The 19185-nt window shown below is 41.1% G+C and overlaps 1 protein-coding gene across 6 annotated transcripts in view; it reads left to right on the top strand.

Annotated features, from left to right (window-relative positions):
- FLT3 (fms related receptor tyrosine kinase 3) overlaps positions 1-19185 on the top strand; it is a 40087-nt gene that overhangs the window by 9949 nt on the left and 10953 nt on the right. For 5 of the 6 annotated variants that reach the window (XR_008203554.1, XM_052671416.1, XM_052671413.1 and 2 more), the window contains exons 2-10: positions 3775-3899; positions 5233-5435; positions 5928-6043; positions 7953-8070; positions 8984-9135; positions 9954-10093; positions 10173-10326; positions 14591-14756; positions 18174-18280. Coding sequence is in view for 5 of the 6 variants with exons in the window: in XM_052671416.1 (XP_052527376.1) it covers positions 3775-3899; positions 5233-5435; positions 5928-6043; positions 7953-8070; positions 8984-9135; positions 9954-10093; positions 10173-10326; positions 14591-14756; positions 18174-18280 (1281 nt within the window). In the remaining variant the exon portion in view is untranslated. Of the gene's footprint in view, positions 1-3774; positions 3900-4750; positions 4917-5232; positions 5436-5927; positions 6044-7952; positions 8071-8983; positions 9136-9953; positions 10094-10172; positions 10327-14590; positions 14757-18173; positions 18281-19185 lie in introns of those variants that run through there. The other variant, XM_052671415.1, reaches the window with a different exon arrangement.

The following is a 19185-nucleotide window of genomic DNA, read 5'->3' as shown; positions in this document are numbered from 1 at the left end:
ACTGAAGTTCATGGCATAAGCTTAGTAATATGCAAGATTATGTACTCTTAAATGAAAAACTACTTTGGGTCATTATGTTGGGCTAGTTTTTCTGAAAATTTTCATAGAAGTGTTCATTGCAAAAGGAAGGGATGAAAACATACAGCAGACATTGATGGAATCGAAATTGGAAAGTAAAATATTTACAAGGCAAAAATACAGAAATATGGAAGAGTGGGAATGGGTAACTAATAGAGGCAGAAAGCAATTCCAGTTTTGTATAGCAGCAGACAAGTATTGCTTTATCCCAACGATCTCACAGTTTCAAAAGGAACGTAGGAACCAAAAATCAGTTCAGAGACATTTTTTCCTTTTCACGTTTTGTAGCAAAGCCATTCTCTTTAGCTCTCTCTCCTTCTGTCTGTCCTTCCCCCACCCGCCGTTCAGGCTGTCCCTGTTCACTCCCTCACGTGCTGTCCAGAAAGAGAAAGACAGTGTACTGCAGCCTGCTATGGAAATTTGTTTTCATTTAAAAGAGAAGTTTTACAACAGTGGGATGACAAGTGATACCATTTCACTTTCTGCAGTGTTCTGTTTTCATTTCTCTTTTGGGCAGATCCTTTTCTCACTGTTGATGAGGCGCTGGAAATGTCATAGCTTTAACATTCAGTACTTAAATAAAGTAGCTCTTGCTTGCAGGAAAGCAGTAATTCCACTAATGTTGGTAGAAGTGCTGGAGTGTGTCAGGTAATGAGCCTGGAGTACTTAAACACAGAGTACTTTAGAAAAAAAGAGTTAAAGCAAACTTACTTATGTCATTAGCTGAGACACGTCTGTTTGCTTTACTTCAATGTTGTGTATCCAGCTTGCTAACAGCATAAATATGTGTCATCCCCGTGAGCAAACATCCTGTAGAGGATATTCAGAAGAAGGACAGCTCAGCACCACTTGGTGATTAGTGGAGAACTTCTGTGGCAGCATTGCTCCTGTGCTTCTTTACCCAAAGAATTATCCCTTTGTTCACAGAATCACAGGATGGCTGAAATGAGAAGGGAGCTCTGGAGGCCACCTGGCCCAGCCCTGCTCCATCAGGGACACCCAAAGCAAGGTGCCCAGAGCCATGTCCAGGTGGTTTTGGAACATCTCCAGGGAGGAAACTCCACTGCCTCTGGGGAGCCTGTGCCAGCGCTCCGTCACCTGCACAGCACAGCAGTGCTTCTGGTGCTCAAAGGGCCTGTGTGCCAGTTTGTGCCCATGGCCTCTGGTCCCGGAACTGTGCACCTCTGAGCAGGGCCTGGCTCTGACCTCTTGGTGCCCTCCCTTCAGGCATTTGTAGTGACTTTTCAGCCAATTTAAAAAAAAAAAAAAAAAAAAAAAGGGAGTATCATCAGCAGTCCCAGTTACTCTTTGTGAACTGATTGTGAATGGCTGGAGTGGCATAAGCTGTGGGTTTCAGGGGGCTCCCTGCAAGCATGAGCTTGCTGAGTGACTGCAGATAATTCAATGTGGGACCAAGATCTAGGAGACCTGAAGCTATTCTGCAGGGTGGAAGGGCTGTCACTGACCCAGCTAGTTCCACACAAAGCAGACAAAATGAACAGCAACAAGTGAAAGAACAGTTCAGCTGTTAGAGCTGAACTTTTATCTGCAACCCACATGGTGGGTAGATAGAAAGTTTTCTTAATGAAATGAAAGGCAAATAAGAATTTGAATATAGCCCTGCAGTTCTTCCTTGCCCGAGCCTAGGTAACCACAAACCAGAAGAGGCAGGACAACTTCAGTCTTCAGCATTTGCTTCGTGCTAAGGTGGTAACTATTTTCAGATTACAGCCATGAGTTACTGACACAAACTGAGGACTCAAAGAAGTATTGATTATATAGCAGATTATAAATTAAGGAGTAATATGATGTTTGGGCGAGTCAGTAACTATAAAAGAAGTCTAAAACAGCAATAGGAGTTTGGGTTATTCATAAACAGGCATAATCCTGCACTAAAAGCAACTGATTCCCGGAGATACAGCAAGTCTCACATTTGCAGGAAGACAAGTATAGAATTAGAAAATCTGGAACCAGATAAAAATATATAAATCAAACTGGATTGTGATTCATTCTGGCTTAAAAGAAACCAAAACACCAATCACAGAGTATGGTTTGGATAACAGTCTTCAAGAAACTTAATGGCAGAAGCAGACAGTAAAGCTGGATGTGTAACAGTGTTGTGAGATGTATGCCTGCACTTCATGTCATCATTAGCTTACTTTGTAAGGCACAAAAGCAAACATATCTATAGGTAATCAGGAAAAAAGCAGGAGTAGCTCTCCTGACTCCCAGCTGTGTGTTCTGTTGGAAAAGGTTCTGCCTTGTACTCTGACAGAGAGGTATAAAATACATCCCCAGCGCTGATGTGAAATCTTCATCCATCTCAATTATGGTTTGTCAAAATTTCTGCACAGTGTATAAGCTGGCTGCAATGAGGCATAGACAGAGTTAACTATCCTCCTCTAAGAAGAAATACATTACCATTAAAAAGGCATAATTGCATAATAGGCATAATAAATGATATTGCTGTATCAAAAAATTTGTTACTACATAACAAGGCAGAGGAGAAGTTCTTGGAAATGGTGACTGGGGAGTCACAGGGTATAACAGAATGTGTAAGAAAGTGGAATGGCTTCCTTGCAGCTGTTTTCATCTGGGGCCTGAAAAGGCAGGGCAGAGAAAAACTAAAAAGGTGGAAAATTAATTTGTGGACAAAGTCTTCTCTGCTGCATGTGATAAACTGTGCTGGAACAGGCTGCTTTGGCAGCACTGTCCTGAGGCAGATTGAGCAACACAATTTTTCCTTCCTCGGATGTTGTGAGGAGGTTTTTTAGATTTGGAAAGACCAGGGAAGCGTTAAGCCAACAAGTTACCAACCAGCAAAACCTCTGCTGGCATTTACACTGAATCAATTAGAAATGGTTAACAGGTTCTGGTGTGATATCCCTCCAAAAAGAAACACTTTTGCAGAAATTTCTACTGTATATGCAGTAGTTCTTGTGGAAAGAAAAGGAAAGAGGAAAGGAAAAGGAAAAGAAGGAAAAGGAAAAAGGAAAAAGGAAAAAGGAAAAGGAAAAGGAAAAGGAAAAGGAAAAGGAAAAGGAAAAGGAAAAGGAAAAGGAAAAGGAAAAGGAAAAGGAAAAGGAAAAGGAAAAACGAAAGACAGAAGTAAAGAAGAAAAGAACAAAAATCTCTCCGGCAGGAGCCAGAGCTGGCTGAAGTCGCTGCCCCAGTGCCGGCCGCGCTCTCAGCGCAACTGTGCTGCTTCCGCGGTAGCGCGAGGCCGGGCGCGGCGGGAGCGCCCCCTCGTGGCCATATATCGCCCCTGCACCCGAACGAGTCCGAGGGCACCGAGCGGAGCTCTTATTGCCGAGCAGGGCGGACGGTTCCCTGTGTGCGAACCTCAACGTCCCTGTGAAATCCTAACTCAGTTTATAGCAACAAGAGGTCTATCTGACTGCAGTGAACCAGATTTCTCCTACTACATTCTGCTATGTTGTGGGACGTACTCTTGAAGTGTGGTGTGTCTGTGGTGTTCAAAGATTCCCCAAATCAGTCTATTAGTCTTAATACACAGAAGCAGATACTGCAAATCCACATGCATAGTTAAGTATTTCTACTACCTGCCAGCAACAACAACAAAACAAAAACTCACAATCTGTCTGCAGTTTTATTGTGCTTTATTTTTATTAAAATGCTTACCCCTGAGCAGAGAGATAAACACAATCACATTTGTTTTCTACTTCTGTTTTATAGTTCTAGTTATGGCAGCCATGGCTTTCACTTCTGCAATGAATCAAAGCACGTCTGAGATTACATGTGCGTTTATCAGACAAAGAGATGGAGCTTCAAGGACAGAAGAGACATCCGTATCTTCCAAGGTGATCTGACAGAAAGCAAATTGCTTATGAAGTTTCCTGTTCACTCCAGAAATGGAATCATAGAATCATAGAATTGTTACAATTAGAAAAGACTTCCAAGATCATCTAGTCCAGCCCCCAGCCCATCCCCAGCATGCCCACTAAGCCACATCCCATAGTGCCATATCTACACACTGCTTCAACACCTCCAGGGGTGGTGACTCCCCCACCTCCCTTTTCCAGTACCTTACCATTCTTTTAAAGAGGAAATTTTTCCTAATATTCAACCTGGTATAACACAAGGCCATTACCTCCCAGATACTTTCCCAAAAGCTTACAGCACCCTGACCCTTTAATCCATGGCAGTGTCACAATCAACTTCCCAATGACCAGTCTCCTAAGGGGTCATTTCAGTACACCAGCCAAAGTTGTGCTGTCCCTGTGTCTAATATGAATATGAATATGAATATGAATATGGCTGTTATCTCTAGGTACCTTTCAGATCAAACAAAGGGAAAAAGAAGGAGCAAGGAATGAGAAGCAGCAGAATCATACCAGGGTACCTGGTCAAACACTGTGTGGGGCAAAGGAGGCAGCAAACCCCATCCTTTCATAACCTTACACTGAATAAATGTCACCCAGCACAATAAGGGAGACATCTAGGGCTGTTCTTCAGGGATCTGCTTACTTGACACCTCTTCCTGTAGCTAAACTTAAAGACTCATTAGTCTACCATCAGCTATGAGTGCTGCAGAACTTTCCATTTGCAATTCACCGTTAGCAGTATGCACTGCTGAGGAAATGAAAGGTGTGCAGTCACCCAAGCCAAACATTCTCTGCCCAGTGAAGCCCACAAGGAGCTGAGGTCTCTCTGGATGCCGTGATGGCAAGTGGTAGGATAGTAAAAAACATTCTGGCCCCGCCTTTGCACTGAAGTCTCAAACAGAAAGTTTTTCATTATAGTCCTTCTATGTTCTCCCGTGGTCCTGCTAGAAGGGAAGCAAAAATGAGAGCAAAGAATAGCCACTATGGGAACTGGTAATGTTTCTGGCTGACATTGCTTTGTGATGGCCTTTTATAGAGAACAGAATTAACTAATGCAACATGAATCCTAGTGAGCTTCCTTGTGTAGTAGAATTCAATATATTTATGAATGTTTGACAGTAGAAAAAAAATCAGAGTATGTTGAAGGTGTTATTTTAGTGCAGTTTCTATTTATATTTGGGGATTAGGAGGCATTGTTAATTTATGAAGACTTTTCCAGAAGAGCATCCTTTAAAAATATTTGAATATGAAATAGCAAACAAAGCTAATTGCTACTGAATACACAACAATTTGTTCTCTTGCATTGCAGATCTCTAACATTTTGGAAGATCTCGAGTGCCATTTGAGTTCTCAGGGAGCAGAGAACATCTATGAACCGATTAAAAAAGTGGAAGCTAATGTGTTTGAAGATATTGAATTAAGAGTGATAATGAACATTTCAGAGATCATTTCATGCCATTGGTTTTTTAAAGAAATCCAAGCTTGTGAACCTTCACTGGATTCAGATAACCAGTAAGTTGAGTTGAGTACTGGATCAAAGAACATGGTAGGGATCATTTCTCTTAGGATACAAACATATGTTCTGCGTGACTTTGCTTGTGTATAATTCCACATTATACATTAACTTTTTAAGTCTTGTCATCAATGGAAGGTTATTGCCTCCAACTGCAGGGCTCCTGGGATGGGATTGTAGGTAGAGTACTTCCCTGGGAATCACTCCAGCTGTTCTAAGTCCATCCTTCCCAGAGCTCAGCATTAGGCACACACTTGGGTCCTTGTGGTTGTAAGATCCTATGGTGCTGCATGTATAGCAAGATAGATTAAAACACTTTATGATAAAGGGTGTAATGTAAATAATGAGTACTGTTACCTCTGAATAATTTTTCATGCTATCAAGCACTAATGCTATCATGCTATCAAGAGCTAATGGAATACATACTATTATTGTGTCTGCAGCGTATTACATTCCAGATAACAAAGATGACTTTATCTCCTGTTTTATAGATATATTACTTCTTTGTCTTTTTCTCAAATAAGAGAAACACAAGCTGGAAAATACACTCTGTCAGTCATCAGTAAAAACAGCAATTACACCATCATTGTTCCTGTTCTCATCCGAAGTAAGTATGTCTCAGACAGCAGGATTCACTCCACCAGCAGGTCCAAGAGAAGAGGCTTGAGTTCACCAAAGCAGTCAGGCTTCCACCTTTTTCATGTGGCATCTCTCTTCCCAAATGCCTCTTCTCGTCTGCTTAGCCCGTGCTGGGTGCCACTTCTTTCATGTTATGTGTTTCAAGCACCTTCCTATGCCTGCATAGGACTTGTGGCTGCCTTCAGTGGCTCGAGTCAAAACCACGGACTGCCTTACTGCATGCAAGTCAGCTTTCACTAGTTGATAACAAGCAAATGAGCAAATGAGGATGTAAATGTGCAACAGCCCTCTTCTTTCCTCTTAGAGATTTCCCTCTGTGCCAGAATAGGCAGATAAAGGATGGCTGTTGTATGCTCTCAAAGTTTGTGGGCTGCCTTTTTCTTGCATCTGAATTCATTTATTCTCAGTGGTCTCTGGGTGAGCCCTACAGCTGCTCAGCACAGAGATGCACGAGGAGCTGGCACTGAAACTGCTGAGCCCAGCAAGACATGGCAGAGCTGTGGCTTTGCAGATTTGGTTGGATTTCCTCAAGGTCCACACAGGGACATCCCCCATGCAAAGGCAACTGCTGTTGCCTTTTTTTTCAAGACTTGAAATGATTTTTTTTTTAAACAGACAGGAAATAACATATTGTTTTGTCTGTAAAGGCCCAAATTTAAATATAACATTTGGAAATTTTAAATGTGTTAAGGAAAAGAAAGCAAAAAATCAATCCAAAGAGCTAAAATTCTGACAGAGTTGCTAAGACTAAGCCCCTTTAGAGATAGATTTAATAACAAGCATTATAACTTGCCTTGTTTCTAATATACTGTGTCTAATCAACATTTAATCAACATTTTTATGCCTTCTTTATTTGCTATTAAAATATTTCTTCTAATGGACATTTTTTCACTCTCAGATGCCTTATTTTCACCTCCAGTTTCTCCTTATTTGATCTGAAGACTTCTTGGGTGTCCTAATTACAATTTTAAGAGCTTCGTTGAAAGGACAGGGTATTAAACTTTGATTAAAATTTACTTTCACTACCACTATCAATTAGGCTTTAGAGGTAAAAAATGTTATTACATGCACAAGTGAGAGCAGTTCAAAATAGTCTCAGTAAAGATCTTTTTCATATCAATTGCTTGGGTTGCATTATCTGCTCCTGTGAATCTAATGCCATAATTACATCTCATAAAATCCTTCAGGCTAGATGTGAACCCTTCAACTGAGATGTGAATCTCTGTAGGTAAAAAAAGCCCTCTGGGCCAAGATTATAAGAGGGGAATGAACAAGAAATTATAAAGCCACAAGTATTAGTTTCACCTTAATGTGTCACTTTACTGGAAATGAAAGCATGGCTCTAAAGAAAATGTCAGTCTCTCCAGTGGAAGTCCTAGTGTAAGATGACCTACATGGAGAAGCCTGCTGCTGATCAGAAGCCGTTGTTCCCCGCTGTTCCTCCATTGTGTCTGACTTGGACATGACAATCTTATCTGGGGCTGAGATTTTGCTCCATGGCTGCTCCACCAAAGGCCAGGGGCTTGGGATGTGGTTTCCAAAGGTGTCTGTGCTCCTTCCCATGTGACTGGCAGCCAGATCTGGTTAACACCAGCACATTAACACCAGCATAACAGCAAGGTGTTAGCCCCAGGATCATTATCTGGTGCAGGTCACTGATAGTGGGAAATGTATTCATTTAGCAAATCAAGACAGAAAAGCTGCTGAGACCAATCCTCAGTATGCTCAGGGCTGAATTATTTCATTTCCCCCAGCAGTGAAAACTCATGAAAGTAAGTTCCATCTCTATGACTTCATGTACTGTGAAATAAGCAAGGCACTGTTAGCTCAATAATTATTATTTCAGCATTTTTAAACAGTTGCATGATTTTTAACAGGTAAACCGGGCAAACCCTATTTCATGATACCTGAGAAACTGGATATAATAAAGTGCATATCACAGAGCTACCCCCAGCCCTCTGTGAAGTGGACATTTTGCAAAACACATGAAAAGAGGTACGGCACAGGTTTTTATGCATTGTGAACTTCTGGACTGAAAGTTTACCATTTTCTGATGAGGAAAGGAGAGGCTTTGTAGTGTTGGGTCTGCCTGGTGAGTTGGCTGTATAATAAAGAGCTTTGGGTCAGCATGTTTGCAGGACGCAGTGGGCTCTGCTGGGCTGCACACCCATGTGTATGCATGACTCACTGTTGGAACGTGGGAGCACAGTTTTCTTAGAAATGTTGGCTGTTGCACTCTTTTGGAAACCTCCAGCTCTTGGCTTGGAAGTGTTGTTCCAGATTTTGGCATTGTAATGTCACCAGAACAAATCAAAAGTATCTCCTTTTTCTCTAGTTTTTCACTTTAAAAAGAAATACACTTGCATTAAAGCTGGGGAGATGTCATAAGGGATCATATTTTTCCTATCTAAATGATTTTTTTATCATTCTATTATCATATTTGATTGATTCTTCAACTGTGTGAATGTGCTCAAGTAAGCAGCACGTAAGCTCAAAGAAAACAGACTGCAGTGTGTTTCGTATCCTGGCCATAGGGAATGCCTTTCTCTGCTGTGTGGCAGTTTGGGATCTGGGATTTCATTTCTGCTGGATTTGGAGCAACTCCCATCATCATGAATTCAGGGACATGATGTGAAAGGCCAACCTGTATGATTTCTCTGTTTAGTTATAGAATTAACCTTTCATGCATCATTTTGAGTATATTCAGGTCATTTCAGATCATTCTTATGGCTAGGCTGTGACATTTTTATTTTCTTATCTTTGCCTTTCCGAGTTCCTCTTTATTCTGCAGTGTAAGATCCAATTTTCCCACAATTGTTTGCATATTCTCATGGCTTGGAGATTTATCAGATTTATTCACTGGAGGTTACCCAAATGAGTCAATGAATAATTGTGCTTGCAATTACAGCTGCCTTAATAAAATGCATGAAGAAAATGGAGAAATAGATGGCATACAGAAGGTACAATATGAAGTATACCAGAGTGAATTGTTTGAACCTTATATATGGTGCTGTGCAGCTAATGACCTGGGCAGAGAATGCACCAACCTCTTTACTATAGGTAATTTCCCATTTAGGGTTTTTATATGTGTGAGCTGGATCCTGCTGCTGGAGTTCGTTGCACTGCTTGCCTGAATACCCTTTATGGACTAAGTTGTTTGTAACCACTGGAACAAATCTCACAGTGAATGCAATTGCTCTGTCTTGTATTTTATATCCTAAATTGTTATAGCTATTTGTGGTCTCTGTAAATAGCATCTTGCCTTTTCTAAAGAGCTGTCATCCATTTTTGCATGCTTTTAGGGCTCCGTTGCAGCAAATGTGCTTCAGAATATCCTTAAAATGTAAAGTTTTTGTTTGTCTCTTTTTTTTTTTGTTGTTGCTTGTTTTTTGTTTTGTTTTTTTTAAGTAAGCTTGACTTGAGCTAAACATTGTAAATTATGACAAGCATTTGGTTTGAGGCATCTAAATCACAGAATCACAGAATTGCAGAATGGTCCAGGTTGGAAGGGACCTCAAGATCATGAATCTCCAACCCCCCTGCCACATGCAGGGCCACCAACCTCCACATTTAATACCAGACCAGGCTGCCCAAGGGCCCATCCGATCTGGCTCTGAACAACTCTAGGGATGGGGCATCAACAACCTCTCTGGGCAGCCTGTTCCAGCAACTCACCACTCTCATAATGAAGAACTTTCCCCTAAATCCACCATATTTCCTGATTTCATGGTTAATGAGTAATTTTCTCAAATTCTAATTATCATTACAAGGTAATAATGGATATCTATACAGAATTAGAAGAACAAACATTGATTTAAATGAGTATTTTTCTAGACAGAATCATAGCTGTTGTTTTGTGACTATGTTTCATTTTGTAGATTTAAGTGAAAGACGAGCAACACCTTCAGCTGAGTTACTTCTCAAAGTCGGAGAACCATTGCTGATCAGATGCAGAGCTGTTTATCGTAATTACAAATTCAGAATAAATTTATCTTTTGAAAACAAAGAAGTGCCGCAGGTAAGAAAGCAGTATGTTTTAAAATGAGCAACACTAGGCACCATCAGCTGATTAAAAGGAAATTTCTGTTGACGTCTAGAATCGCCAATTCGATGGGTTGGAGTACCAAACAGACCACTCAGCCACTCGGGTCCAGTACGTGTTTACTTCAGCAGCAAGAAAAGGCGACAGCGGGCGTTATACCTGCTCTTCTACAGCTCATCCAAATCAAACTGCTCTGGTTACTGTTTTAGGTAATTCCAACCCCAGTGTTAATTTTGTCCCTGGACTGGTTGCTTTGCTTTGTTTTCAGTATAGTAGTTGCTTGCAGGTGTGCAACACGTGTTCCTGGCAGTTTCTAAGAAAAAGTCCTGTTTGCACATAGTGACAGACCAGGAAAGCCAAGAGATTAATCTGAACTGAGTCATTCAGGTTCCTGACGATAACAAACTTTTTCTTTCCAAACTGCTTTCCAAATAATTCTCATTAACAGACAGTGCTTTTAGAGGTGAAATGAACAGGCACTGCTGGGAGGTTTCATGGTTATTTCTTGAAGCACAGGCTGGGAGTCAGGTCATGTTGTTGTAGAATACTCCCAACCTGTGTGACACAAAGCCACGGCAGCTTTTTGTGGGGACACTAAGCTACAGGCAGCTTTGCCCTGGGGCTTCTGGGGAGAGGAACCTCTATGCTACCAAGTCAGATTTTGGCAGCTGCAGAGCATACAAATATCTAGGAGAAAGTCCTTTCAGAACACACCATTTCTGGAGCTGGCCAAGAGTATGATGAGCATGACTTGTCCTTGTATTCAGCTATTAGTGCTCCATATATTAGTTTGGCCACAGTCTGAAGACCACCAGCTGGTCTCAACTACCGTGATACAGAATTGTTCTGCTATGACTCCACCCTGAGTTTTGGAAAGTTGTAGCCATGATCTCAGTCTCCTCAAGACGTCCTCCATCTGCCTGGTAGGGAATCTCCACTCCACCTGCAAGCATGGTCCCTTCAGGGACTCATTGCTGCAACACAGCAATAAAGCAGATAGAAAGTTTGCATCGGGCCTGATTTGGGTCTACTAGGAAGCAATCAAGCAATTGCAAGTCTCTTGGAGGTGGCTTTCTCACCCAAGACACAGAAAAAAAGAGAAAGGTCAATTTCCTCTTATGGCAAGGGAATGACTGGCAGACGGCCATTTGAGTTTGCCAAACTATTTAGGGAAAAGAAAATCTTTGAAAGAATTCTAGTTCAATTACCTGTGGAACTAGTAGCAGAATGAAAACTTTCGCATGAAGTGTGAACAGTGCACAAAGAGATCATGAACAGCCCATAACCATAGAGCTGGCAAACTGCCTGACAAGAGAGATGCTGCAGCTGTGATGGTAGGAAGAGAAACCTGAAGCTCCAGAGACAACTGCTGCTGTGTTACTGGCTGATCTATTTGTCTTCTGCTTCTCAGGCACTGAAACGAACCGTTCTCCTAGCACCGAGCTACACAAGGCCTGAAAATTCAAACATACCAAAAGAAACTTCATTCTACTTAGGCAACATGTTAATCTAAAAGCCAACAGTCTTCAAATTATCCCATTACAGCCTCAGGAGCAAACCTGATTTCTCAGGTGGAGATAATATACTAACTAGGCAGAGATCTGGAAATAAGGCGTAAAAAGGAAAGCTGTTGCCTGGGTGGTGCTGCTGAAGTCAATGTTGGGAGCCATTTTGTGACAGCAGTGTGTGGAGTTGGGCTATTCTCCCCAAGAACCAGGCTCTGTGAAGCACCCATCTGATCTTAGATGTAGCTACTGTCAGAGTTTGCAACGCCTAAGCTAGGGGTGATAGGAAGTAAGAATACTTCCCTTGGTGTCTTCAGAAATGACTTTTCCAGTGCAACATCCCCTTTTCAGCTTCTGCCTACTTCTGAGCAGGAAGTTCTGCAATGATTTACAATAACTGAGTGTGATACCTGGTTGGGGCAAAATCCTCTTCTTTCTCTAGTACCAGTGCTCATTTCAGAAATACCAGCTTCTTGGATCCCTGAACTCTCATGTCTAAGCATCACATTGACAGGAGACATGTGAGTCACTCTCCATGGAAGGTTGTACATTTGTAATGTAAATTTTGTTTTCATTACGTTTTTGACCTCATTATTCCAAACTATGGGAGTTGTACCTTCCTTAATACCACTTCATGCTTGTGAAACCTCTGTGGACTCCTTGGCTTTGCTTTGAAGAGATCCGTTTGCTTACATGGTGGATTAATGAGAAGAGATGTTATTTACCTCACACTTCCCTTTCCAAGGTTATACAGGGACATCATGTGCAACACTTCTATGTGTCACAGCTTTTATCCTGATTTATTAATTACAGCCATTGCCAGAGTGAATCTGTGCTAGCACACCAAGTCAATTTCAACAGTGATATGTACAGAAATTTCATTCAGATGTCTGTGTTACAGGGTAGCAACCTCTGAAATGTTTGGTGTCCTACTTTCAGACCGTCACTGTTCATGAATCTGCATCTATAGCTACACTGGGATTGGTGGTGATGTAACTTTACCAAGAAGTTGGGGCACTCTGCATTGCCTAGGGAGTTTGCATAATACAGCTACACTGATAGATGATCTCTAACACCTCCTAGCCAGACACATCTTGCCTGCTCTTTGCTACTCGATACTTCAGCAGCTTATCTCATCCTCCTTAGTTGGTCAAATCAGGCAGGGTGCTTAGACACTGAAAGCTAAACAGAGATCGTGCCAACAACTGCAGCTGCAAGGCTCTGTGTTCCTGCAGGTCTTATCTTCAGTTTCAACCAGTGCTGAATAAAGAATTTTTAGCAGCATGCAATCTGAATTTGGGAATATGCAAGATACTTTGTAACATGTATTAAGTTTCAAGTCGCATTAAATAAACACAATAAAGGCAGTGGCACAAAAACTTTGATTCCAGCCTCAAAAATTTCAGCTCACTTCTTTATCATTAAAAATCATGCTCACTATTTCTCTGGCATGAATAGTTTCAAATGTGCCAAGAAAAAAAAAAAAAAGTAAGCCAAGGAAAAAATGAAAGTGCTGTTTTCTTTCTGCTTCAAGAAAGGAACTACTCTCTCTGAGTGTTTTCCTCCTACTCCAAAGTCCCTGTGTGCACTCTGGAGAAAGCCTTCACTCTTGACAAGCTGTATTGTTAACACTTGTAAACAGACAACCTTGGACCTGGAAAGATGAGTTCCGAGGGAGTAATCAAAAGGTGAAGGTCTAATTTATTAAACCAATAAAACTTTAGCATAAAAAGGAGGATGATGGTCATGAATAGGTTTGCTTCTTGTTTTAAAATACTGAAATTTTTGTGGTTTGTATGGGAGTTTCCAGATAGTATTTTTTAAACCAGTCAGTTAGACAGACAAAACATGCCAAAATCAATATAGGGTTACAACTGAAAGAAAAGCACACTGAAGAGAAATCCCACTCTGTTAATACTTCTACAGTGCAGTTTTTTCACCATGTGGCTGATTTAACACTGACACAAGTTTCCCCTAAGTCCGAACTGAACTGGACACAGGTCTAGGCAGCCTTGTCTGGTTGGACCTCCTCTGAGCATCTCCAGAGCTCAGTGACATATATGATTCTGTGATCTTCACAGAGCTGATCCTAGATCTGCTGATGCAGTCAGGACTGTTGCCTCCCACATACGCCTGCTGTTCACTCTCTTTGGGTTGGATTCATTGCAGCTCATGAGACATCTAGCTGCAGCAGTGACCTGGTTCCTTCAGCAGTCAGTGGCATGAGTATTTCCAGAGAACATTTCATTATATCTCTGTTATCTTCTGTTCAAGGATGGGGTATATCCAGACATGCCCACCCCCTTCCACTGAATGTATGAGAGGTCCAAACAAAACAGCTCAGGTGAGTCACTGAACTTCAGATAGCTCTATTTGGTGAAACCAATCCCACCCAAGCAAGGAAAAACAGGCTGTGCATATTCAACGCACACCTTCAAAATGCTTTCTCATGTTCTTTTTGCCTCTCATAAAATAATTTTAATTTAGATGAAGAAATAAGTGAACAGTTATAAGACTTATTTACAAAATCTTTAGCTCATTTCACAGAAACAGAGACTATTAACATCTGGTCATGCTGGTGGTGCCGCGTGGTTTTGTTCTGTTAGATGCAGCTGCTAACACCTGGAACACACAACTAAAGCAAACAAAGAAAAAATAATGGAGTTGCTGGACCTGAGGTTCTGTAGGGTGGGTAGAGCAGAAATGTTGGAGCATTTTGGAAGGGCTCTCATCTGATCATATCTACAGCTCCAGCAGATATCACACAGACTCAGGCCAGAGCGCAGTGACATCACTGCAATGCCACTTTTGAAGGATTATCTTCTTTTGATTAACAGGATGCCTTTTGTGATGTAACGGCGCTTTTTTTCACTTGTGACAACCAAAACAAAAAACAGACCGATGTCAGAACCCATTCATTAAGCAGGTCAGCCTTTTTAACGCAGTATCAATATTATCTCTTTTTCAGAAAAGGGATTTATAAATATAACTGACTCTAGAGAAGATTTTGAAATTGGTGATGAAGAGTTTTGCTTTGAAGTTAACTTTACAGCGTATCCACCAGTTGAATGCATGTGGCTATTTTCCCAGAAAACATTTCCATGTAAGCAAAGTTACAGTGAGGATGGACACAGGTACTGGAATATTTTGATATAATTTCAAATGTTTTCATTTTATGTCTTATTATCATCCATATTTCACACTCTCTTTGTATTTTTTATATGTGTATGGGTCAGGTGATAAAGCCATGTTAACTAACGGTAGTCCAATGGTAGTTTGGCTTTCAACAGCAATTTGTTAAATGATCTATAGAATCTCTTTATTCTCCATGAGATAATAAACCCATTGGTAAATTATGCAACTTTTCAGATTATATATATTTTGCCATTCTCCTCTCTGATATGATTTTTCAGTTACAGCTCTTTTGCGATCTCTTTTGAGATCACACTGGACCTCAAGTTCTGTATGTTCCCCTTTCGTCATCCTGTTCTTGATGATGTTCCTGGTATCTTTGCTGTTGCTCAAATCAAGCCCAGGCCCTGTAGTTTCCCAAGCTGCCTTTAGATCTGTGCAGCTCTGCCTGTGCCACAGAAACATACCGTTCTGCTAATTACCTAGGTCATGGTATTCTTCCATTGTTGCAAAACATGTTGTGAATAAACCTGTTATTTATCTACCTTTTCTGTTATTTCCTAAAACAAAGTTCTGGCTCAAGTCCTGTCTAAGGCTAATGTTTTCTCAATTCCCCAGGCTTTCTAATCTCTTGATAAGATTATCTAATTTCCTTCAGAGTTTCTTTCAGAGTAGTCCCACACTTTCAAGGTAGCAGCTCTTATTCACCTTAGTGAAAATAAAGCCACGCTGCTCTTGTGAAGTTTTAGCTTTAAAAAAAGCAAGATGTAGGCAGATGTTAATCTACCCACACTAATTTCTTTACATATTCTGAACATCTCCTTTAAACTGTGCCACAGCCTTGATTTCACTTTTTTTGCTTCATCCAAAATATTTTTGATACATCTGATCACATCTACTAGCTTCTCAAGTTGTCTTCACAACAGACTTGCCTATTTGTTGCATCAGAAGGGTACTGGAGTCAGACCTCTGCATGTTTCAGAGACAGTTCAGTGGAGATCAGTAAACTGTCATCTCCTGGCAGTGACCACAGGAACTCTGTCCCTGCTGATAAAGTGAGGGCTGTCATCAAACTTTGATAATGTCGGTGACTAATCTGTATGCCTGATGTGGGCTAGGCAGGTCTGTTCTTTGTGGTCAGGACTGATTTTGGAAGTGAGGTCTCGTGGGGCAGCCATGAGAATTTGCTCATCCTTGCCCGATAATACCAAATTTACTTGCTTAGTGGCTCTCATGGACTTGTTAAGAGTAGGAGTCATTTTTTCTTAGACTCTTGGCAGCTAATGTAATTCAATCCAGATAAGAAGGTGCTATAGCATGAGCCAACAATAACAACTTGGAAAGATATGACATAGCTTAGGTAATCCATTAATCAGAAAAGTGCAGCTTCTGGTGGCCTCCATGCTTGCGTCACCTCAGACAACTTCTGTGACTCAATGAGGCTGGGGGACTGCTCCCACCTGTGGCCCCACACCACTGGAGCTTGCCCAGTGAGAGGTGGGGGTTTTGTTCACCTTGGTGTCTCTAGAAGCAGCAAGAGGAACAAGGTGAGGGAATTCTGCCTATAAGTTGTAGCACTGTAGGTCTGGACATAATTTTAAAGCAGAAGATTTCTCAAAACAGCATGAAAAATATCAACACATACCTTAACATACTCTGAGTCTAACTTTGCTCATTTTAGTTGACTTTTGTGTAATTCCATCTTTTAACACTTCTACTTTACTCCTTTCATATCCTTTTTCATTTCCTGTTTTTCCCTTTTCTGATTTCTGTCATTTCCTTATCAAGCTATTCTTTCTGATTACAGACCACACTGAATTTTATTAATTAACTCTGACCCCTTCTTTAGCTTTTGATTTCGAGTCTCAGTGATTCATTTCTCTGTCAATGCCCTTATGTTTTCACTGATTGTTTCAGAATTCCCATTTTTTATCTGCTTTTGTTGCCTCTGTGTTCTATCACACTGATGATTTTCACTTCCCTCTTAAGAGCAAATGAGTTTTCATATACATAATGACTTCTGTTGGATTTATATTATCTATCTCACATCCCCAAAGATTCTCAGATAACTAAGACATTCTTTTCTAATGATTTTCTCATTACTTCATTAGGATTTAATCCTTCAGACCTAGGATTTCAAAAGCAGCGAATGGTTTGTGGTTTGCCCTGCCTTTGAGGCATCTTAAAAGGGATCGGACCTCAGAACAATCCCTTGAGTTTCAGGGACATCTTTGAGGCCTTTTCAGATTAACACATTCAAAAGCCAGTAACTCAATATGGACATGTTGCATTCATCAGAAGGCAAAATTCCCAGTTGTTTATGTGCAAGTTTTCTTCATTAGAATTGTGTGGTAATACTTGGTGTCTTAGTTCTTGCTTGGTATCATGCTTAATGAGCAAGATCTTGCTTTCTCTTACTTTTTCTATTGCCAGTATGGTCTTTAAATATCTACTTCTAATTCCCCAGGAAAATAGAGTCATAGAATCATAGAATATCCTGAGTTGGAAGAAACCCACAAGGATCACTGAGACCAACCCCTGACTGCACACAGCACCACCTTAAATCCAAACCCTATCTCTGAGGGCACTGTCCAGAAGTTGATGAACTGCAAAAGCTGCCATTTAAATCTGACAATTATTCTGACAAAAATAACCTAACCAAAAGGACAAAAATGAGATGCCAACACTGTAAGGTGATACAGTTCCCTCTCCCCACCTCTTCTTCGCTCAGTAGGTCAGTCATGCTCAATCTTTATTTCATTGTAGTCCTCTGATAACAGTTTCTGCTCAGGGACTTCTTAGAGCTCTCCCTCACTGTTTCCACTGTCACAAGCATCTTCCTTCAGGTTTCAGTCTTGGTTTCTTACCATCCATTGGACCACGGGCCATAGTGGTTAGCAGAAGTCTGCCTCTTGCAGAAATATCTCAGTATTTTCTCTCACTGAAACTGACCTTCAGATGAAGAACTCATTTTTGAGTTTCCGTTAGACCTTCTGATCTGGAGAGGTTTATCTTGCATGATCCTAACTATCTCACTGCTATTTTGTAATAGTTCTTATTATCAGCTAGAAACTCACACAGAAATCCTCCAGAGAGTAGAGAACTTGAATCTTTGCTGATCTTAGCATCAGCACCAGGATGTGTTATACAGCTTGTCTTCCAAAGGACTGGTCACAAAATCACAACCCTACGTCCCAGATGCACTCAAGGAAATATGAAAAAAAAATTGCGAGGGAAATTTGTACTGCAGGGAGAAATAAATCCTCCAAGATATTTACATTCTTTCTGGATTAATGTTAATAATTTAGTCTGGATTCATCATTAGAAGGCGCTGAATTGTTTCAAACATGTACATGAATATTGACTGCATCTAGAATCTTTTTTCAAGACAATCTTTTGTTCTTTTCTTTGCTCCACAGCATTTCATCAAAGTTCTGCAATCATCAGCACCGTTCTGGGATATATGTATTTTATGCTGAAAATGATGATACTGTCATGACGAAAAAATTCACTCTATACGTGAGAAGTAAGTGAGAAAAGAATCCCTGCAAAGACGTGGCCAAATCTGGGAGGGAGAACCTTGATCTCTCAATTAGGTTTTATCACTGATGTAAATGGAGGTTAGATGTTGCTTTACACTGCTGCTGTGTCATACAATAGAAGAGAGACAATTAAATGTTCGTTGCCTCCATCCATTTTGAGCTTAGCTGGCTTAAATCTCAGAGTGATCTCTGAGTAGAGACTGAATTCTGTGATCTAATGACCTGCCTGGTGAATGAGGGAAAGACTGTTGACACTGACTCCCACAGTATTCTTCTGCAGAGCTGGCAGCCCACAGCTTGGACAGGCACACTCTTTGCTGCGTAAACAACTGGCTGGAGGGCCAGGCCGAAAGAGCGAATGGAGTTAAATCCAACTGGTGACCAGTCATGAGTGGTGTCCTCAAGGGGTCCGTACTGGGGCCTGTTCTGTTCAATCTCTTTACTGATGACCTGATGAGGGCATTGAATGCACTCCCAATACATTTACAGATGACACCAGGTTGGCAGGATCTGTCAATCTGCCTGGGGGTAGAAAGGTCTTACAGAAGGATCTGGATAGCCAGGTTCTATCTGGGAGAGTTTTTGACCTCCTTTACTTCATGGCAGAATGCAAGATAACCTGTGCCCTAATTTAATGGGTAGAAGTAAACCACTGGGAATGTCCCTACTATCAACATAGCATGAGGTGACTACCAACAGGAAAGGTCAAGGTTCAGTTGTTATGCAGGGCTGGTGAAAGAACATCCAGCATGGGGATAGCTTTGTCCCAGCCTTAGTCTGAGAGATCATACTGTGTGCTGTTAAATATCTCCATATCAGGGGTGGGCAAATTCTCCATTACATGCCCTCTTAGCCATGAACATCCTGCTGGGGTCATCCAAGCTCACAG

This window comes from Tympanuchus pallidicinctus, unplaced genomic scaffold (assembly GCF_026119805.1).
Source record: "Tympanuchus pallidicinctus isolate F22 unplaced genomic scaffold, pur_lepc_1.0 scaffold11, whole genome shotgun sequence".
NCBI classification, from domain to species: Eukaryota; Metazoa; Chordata; class Aves; order Galliformes; family Phasianidae; genus Tympanuchus; species Tympanuchus pallidicinctus.
The sequence above is the reverse complement of the archived record's forward strand: the minus strand, read 5'-3'. Positions and strand labels throughout refer to the sequence as shown.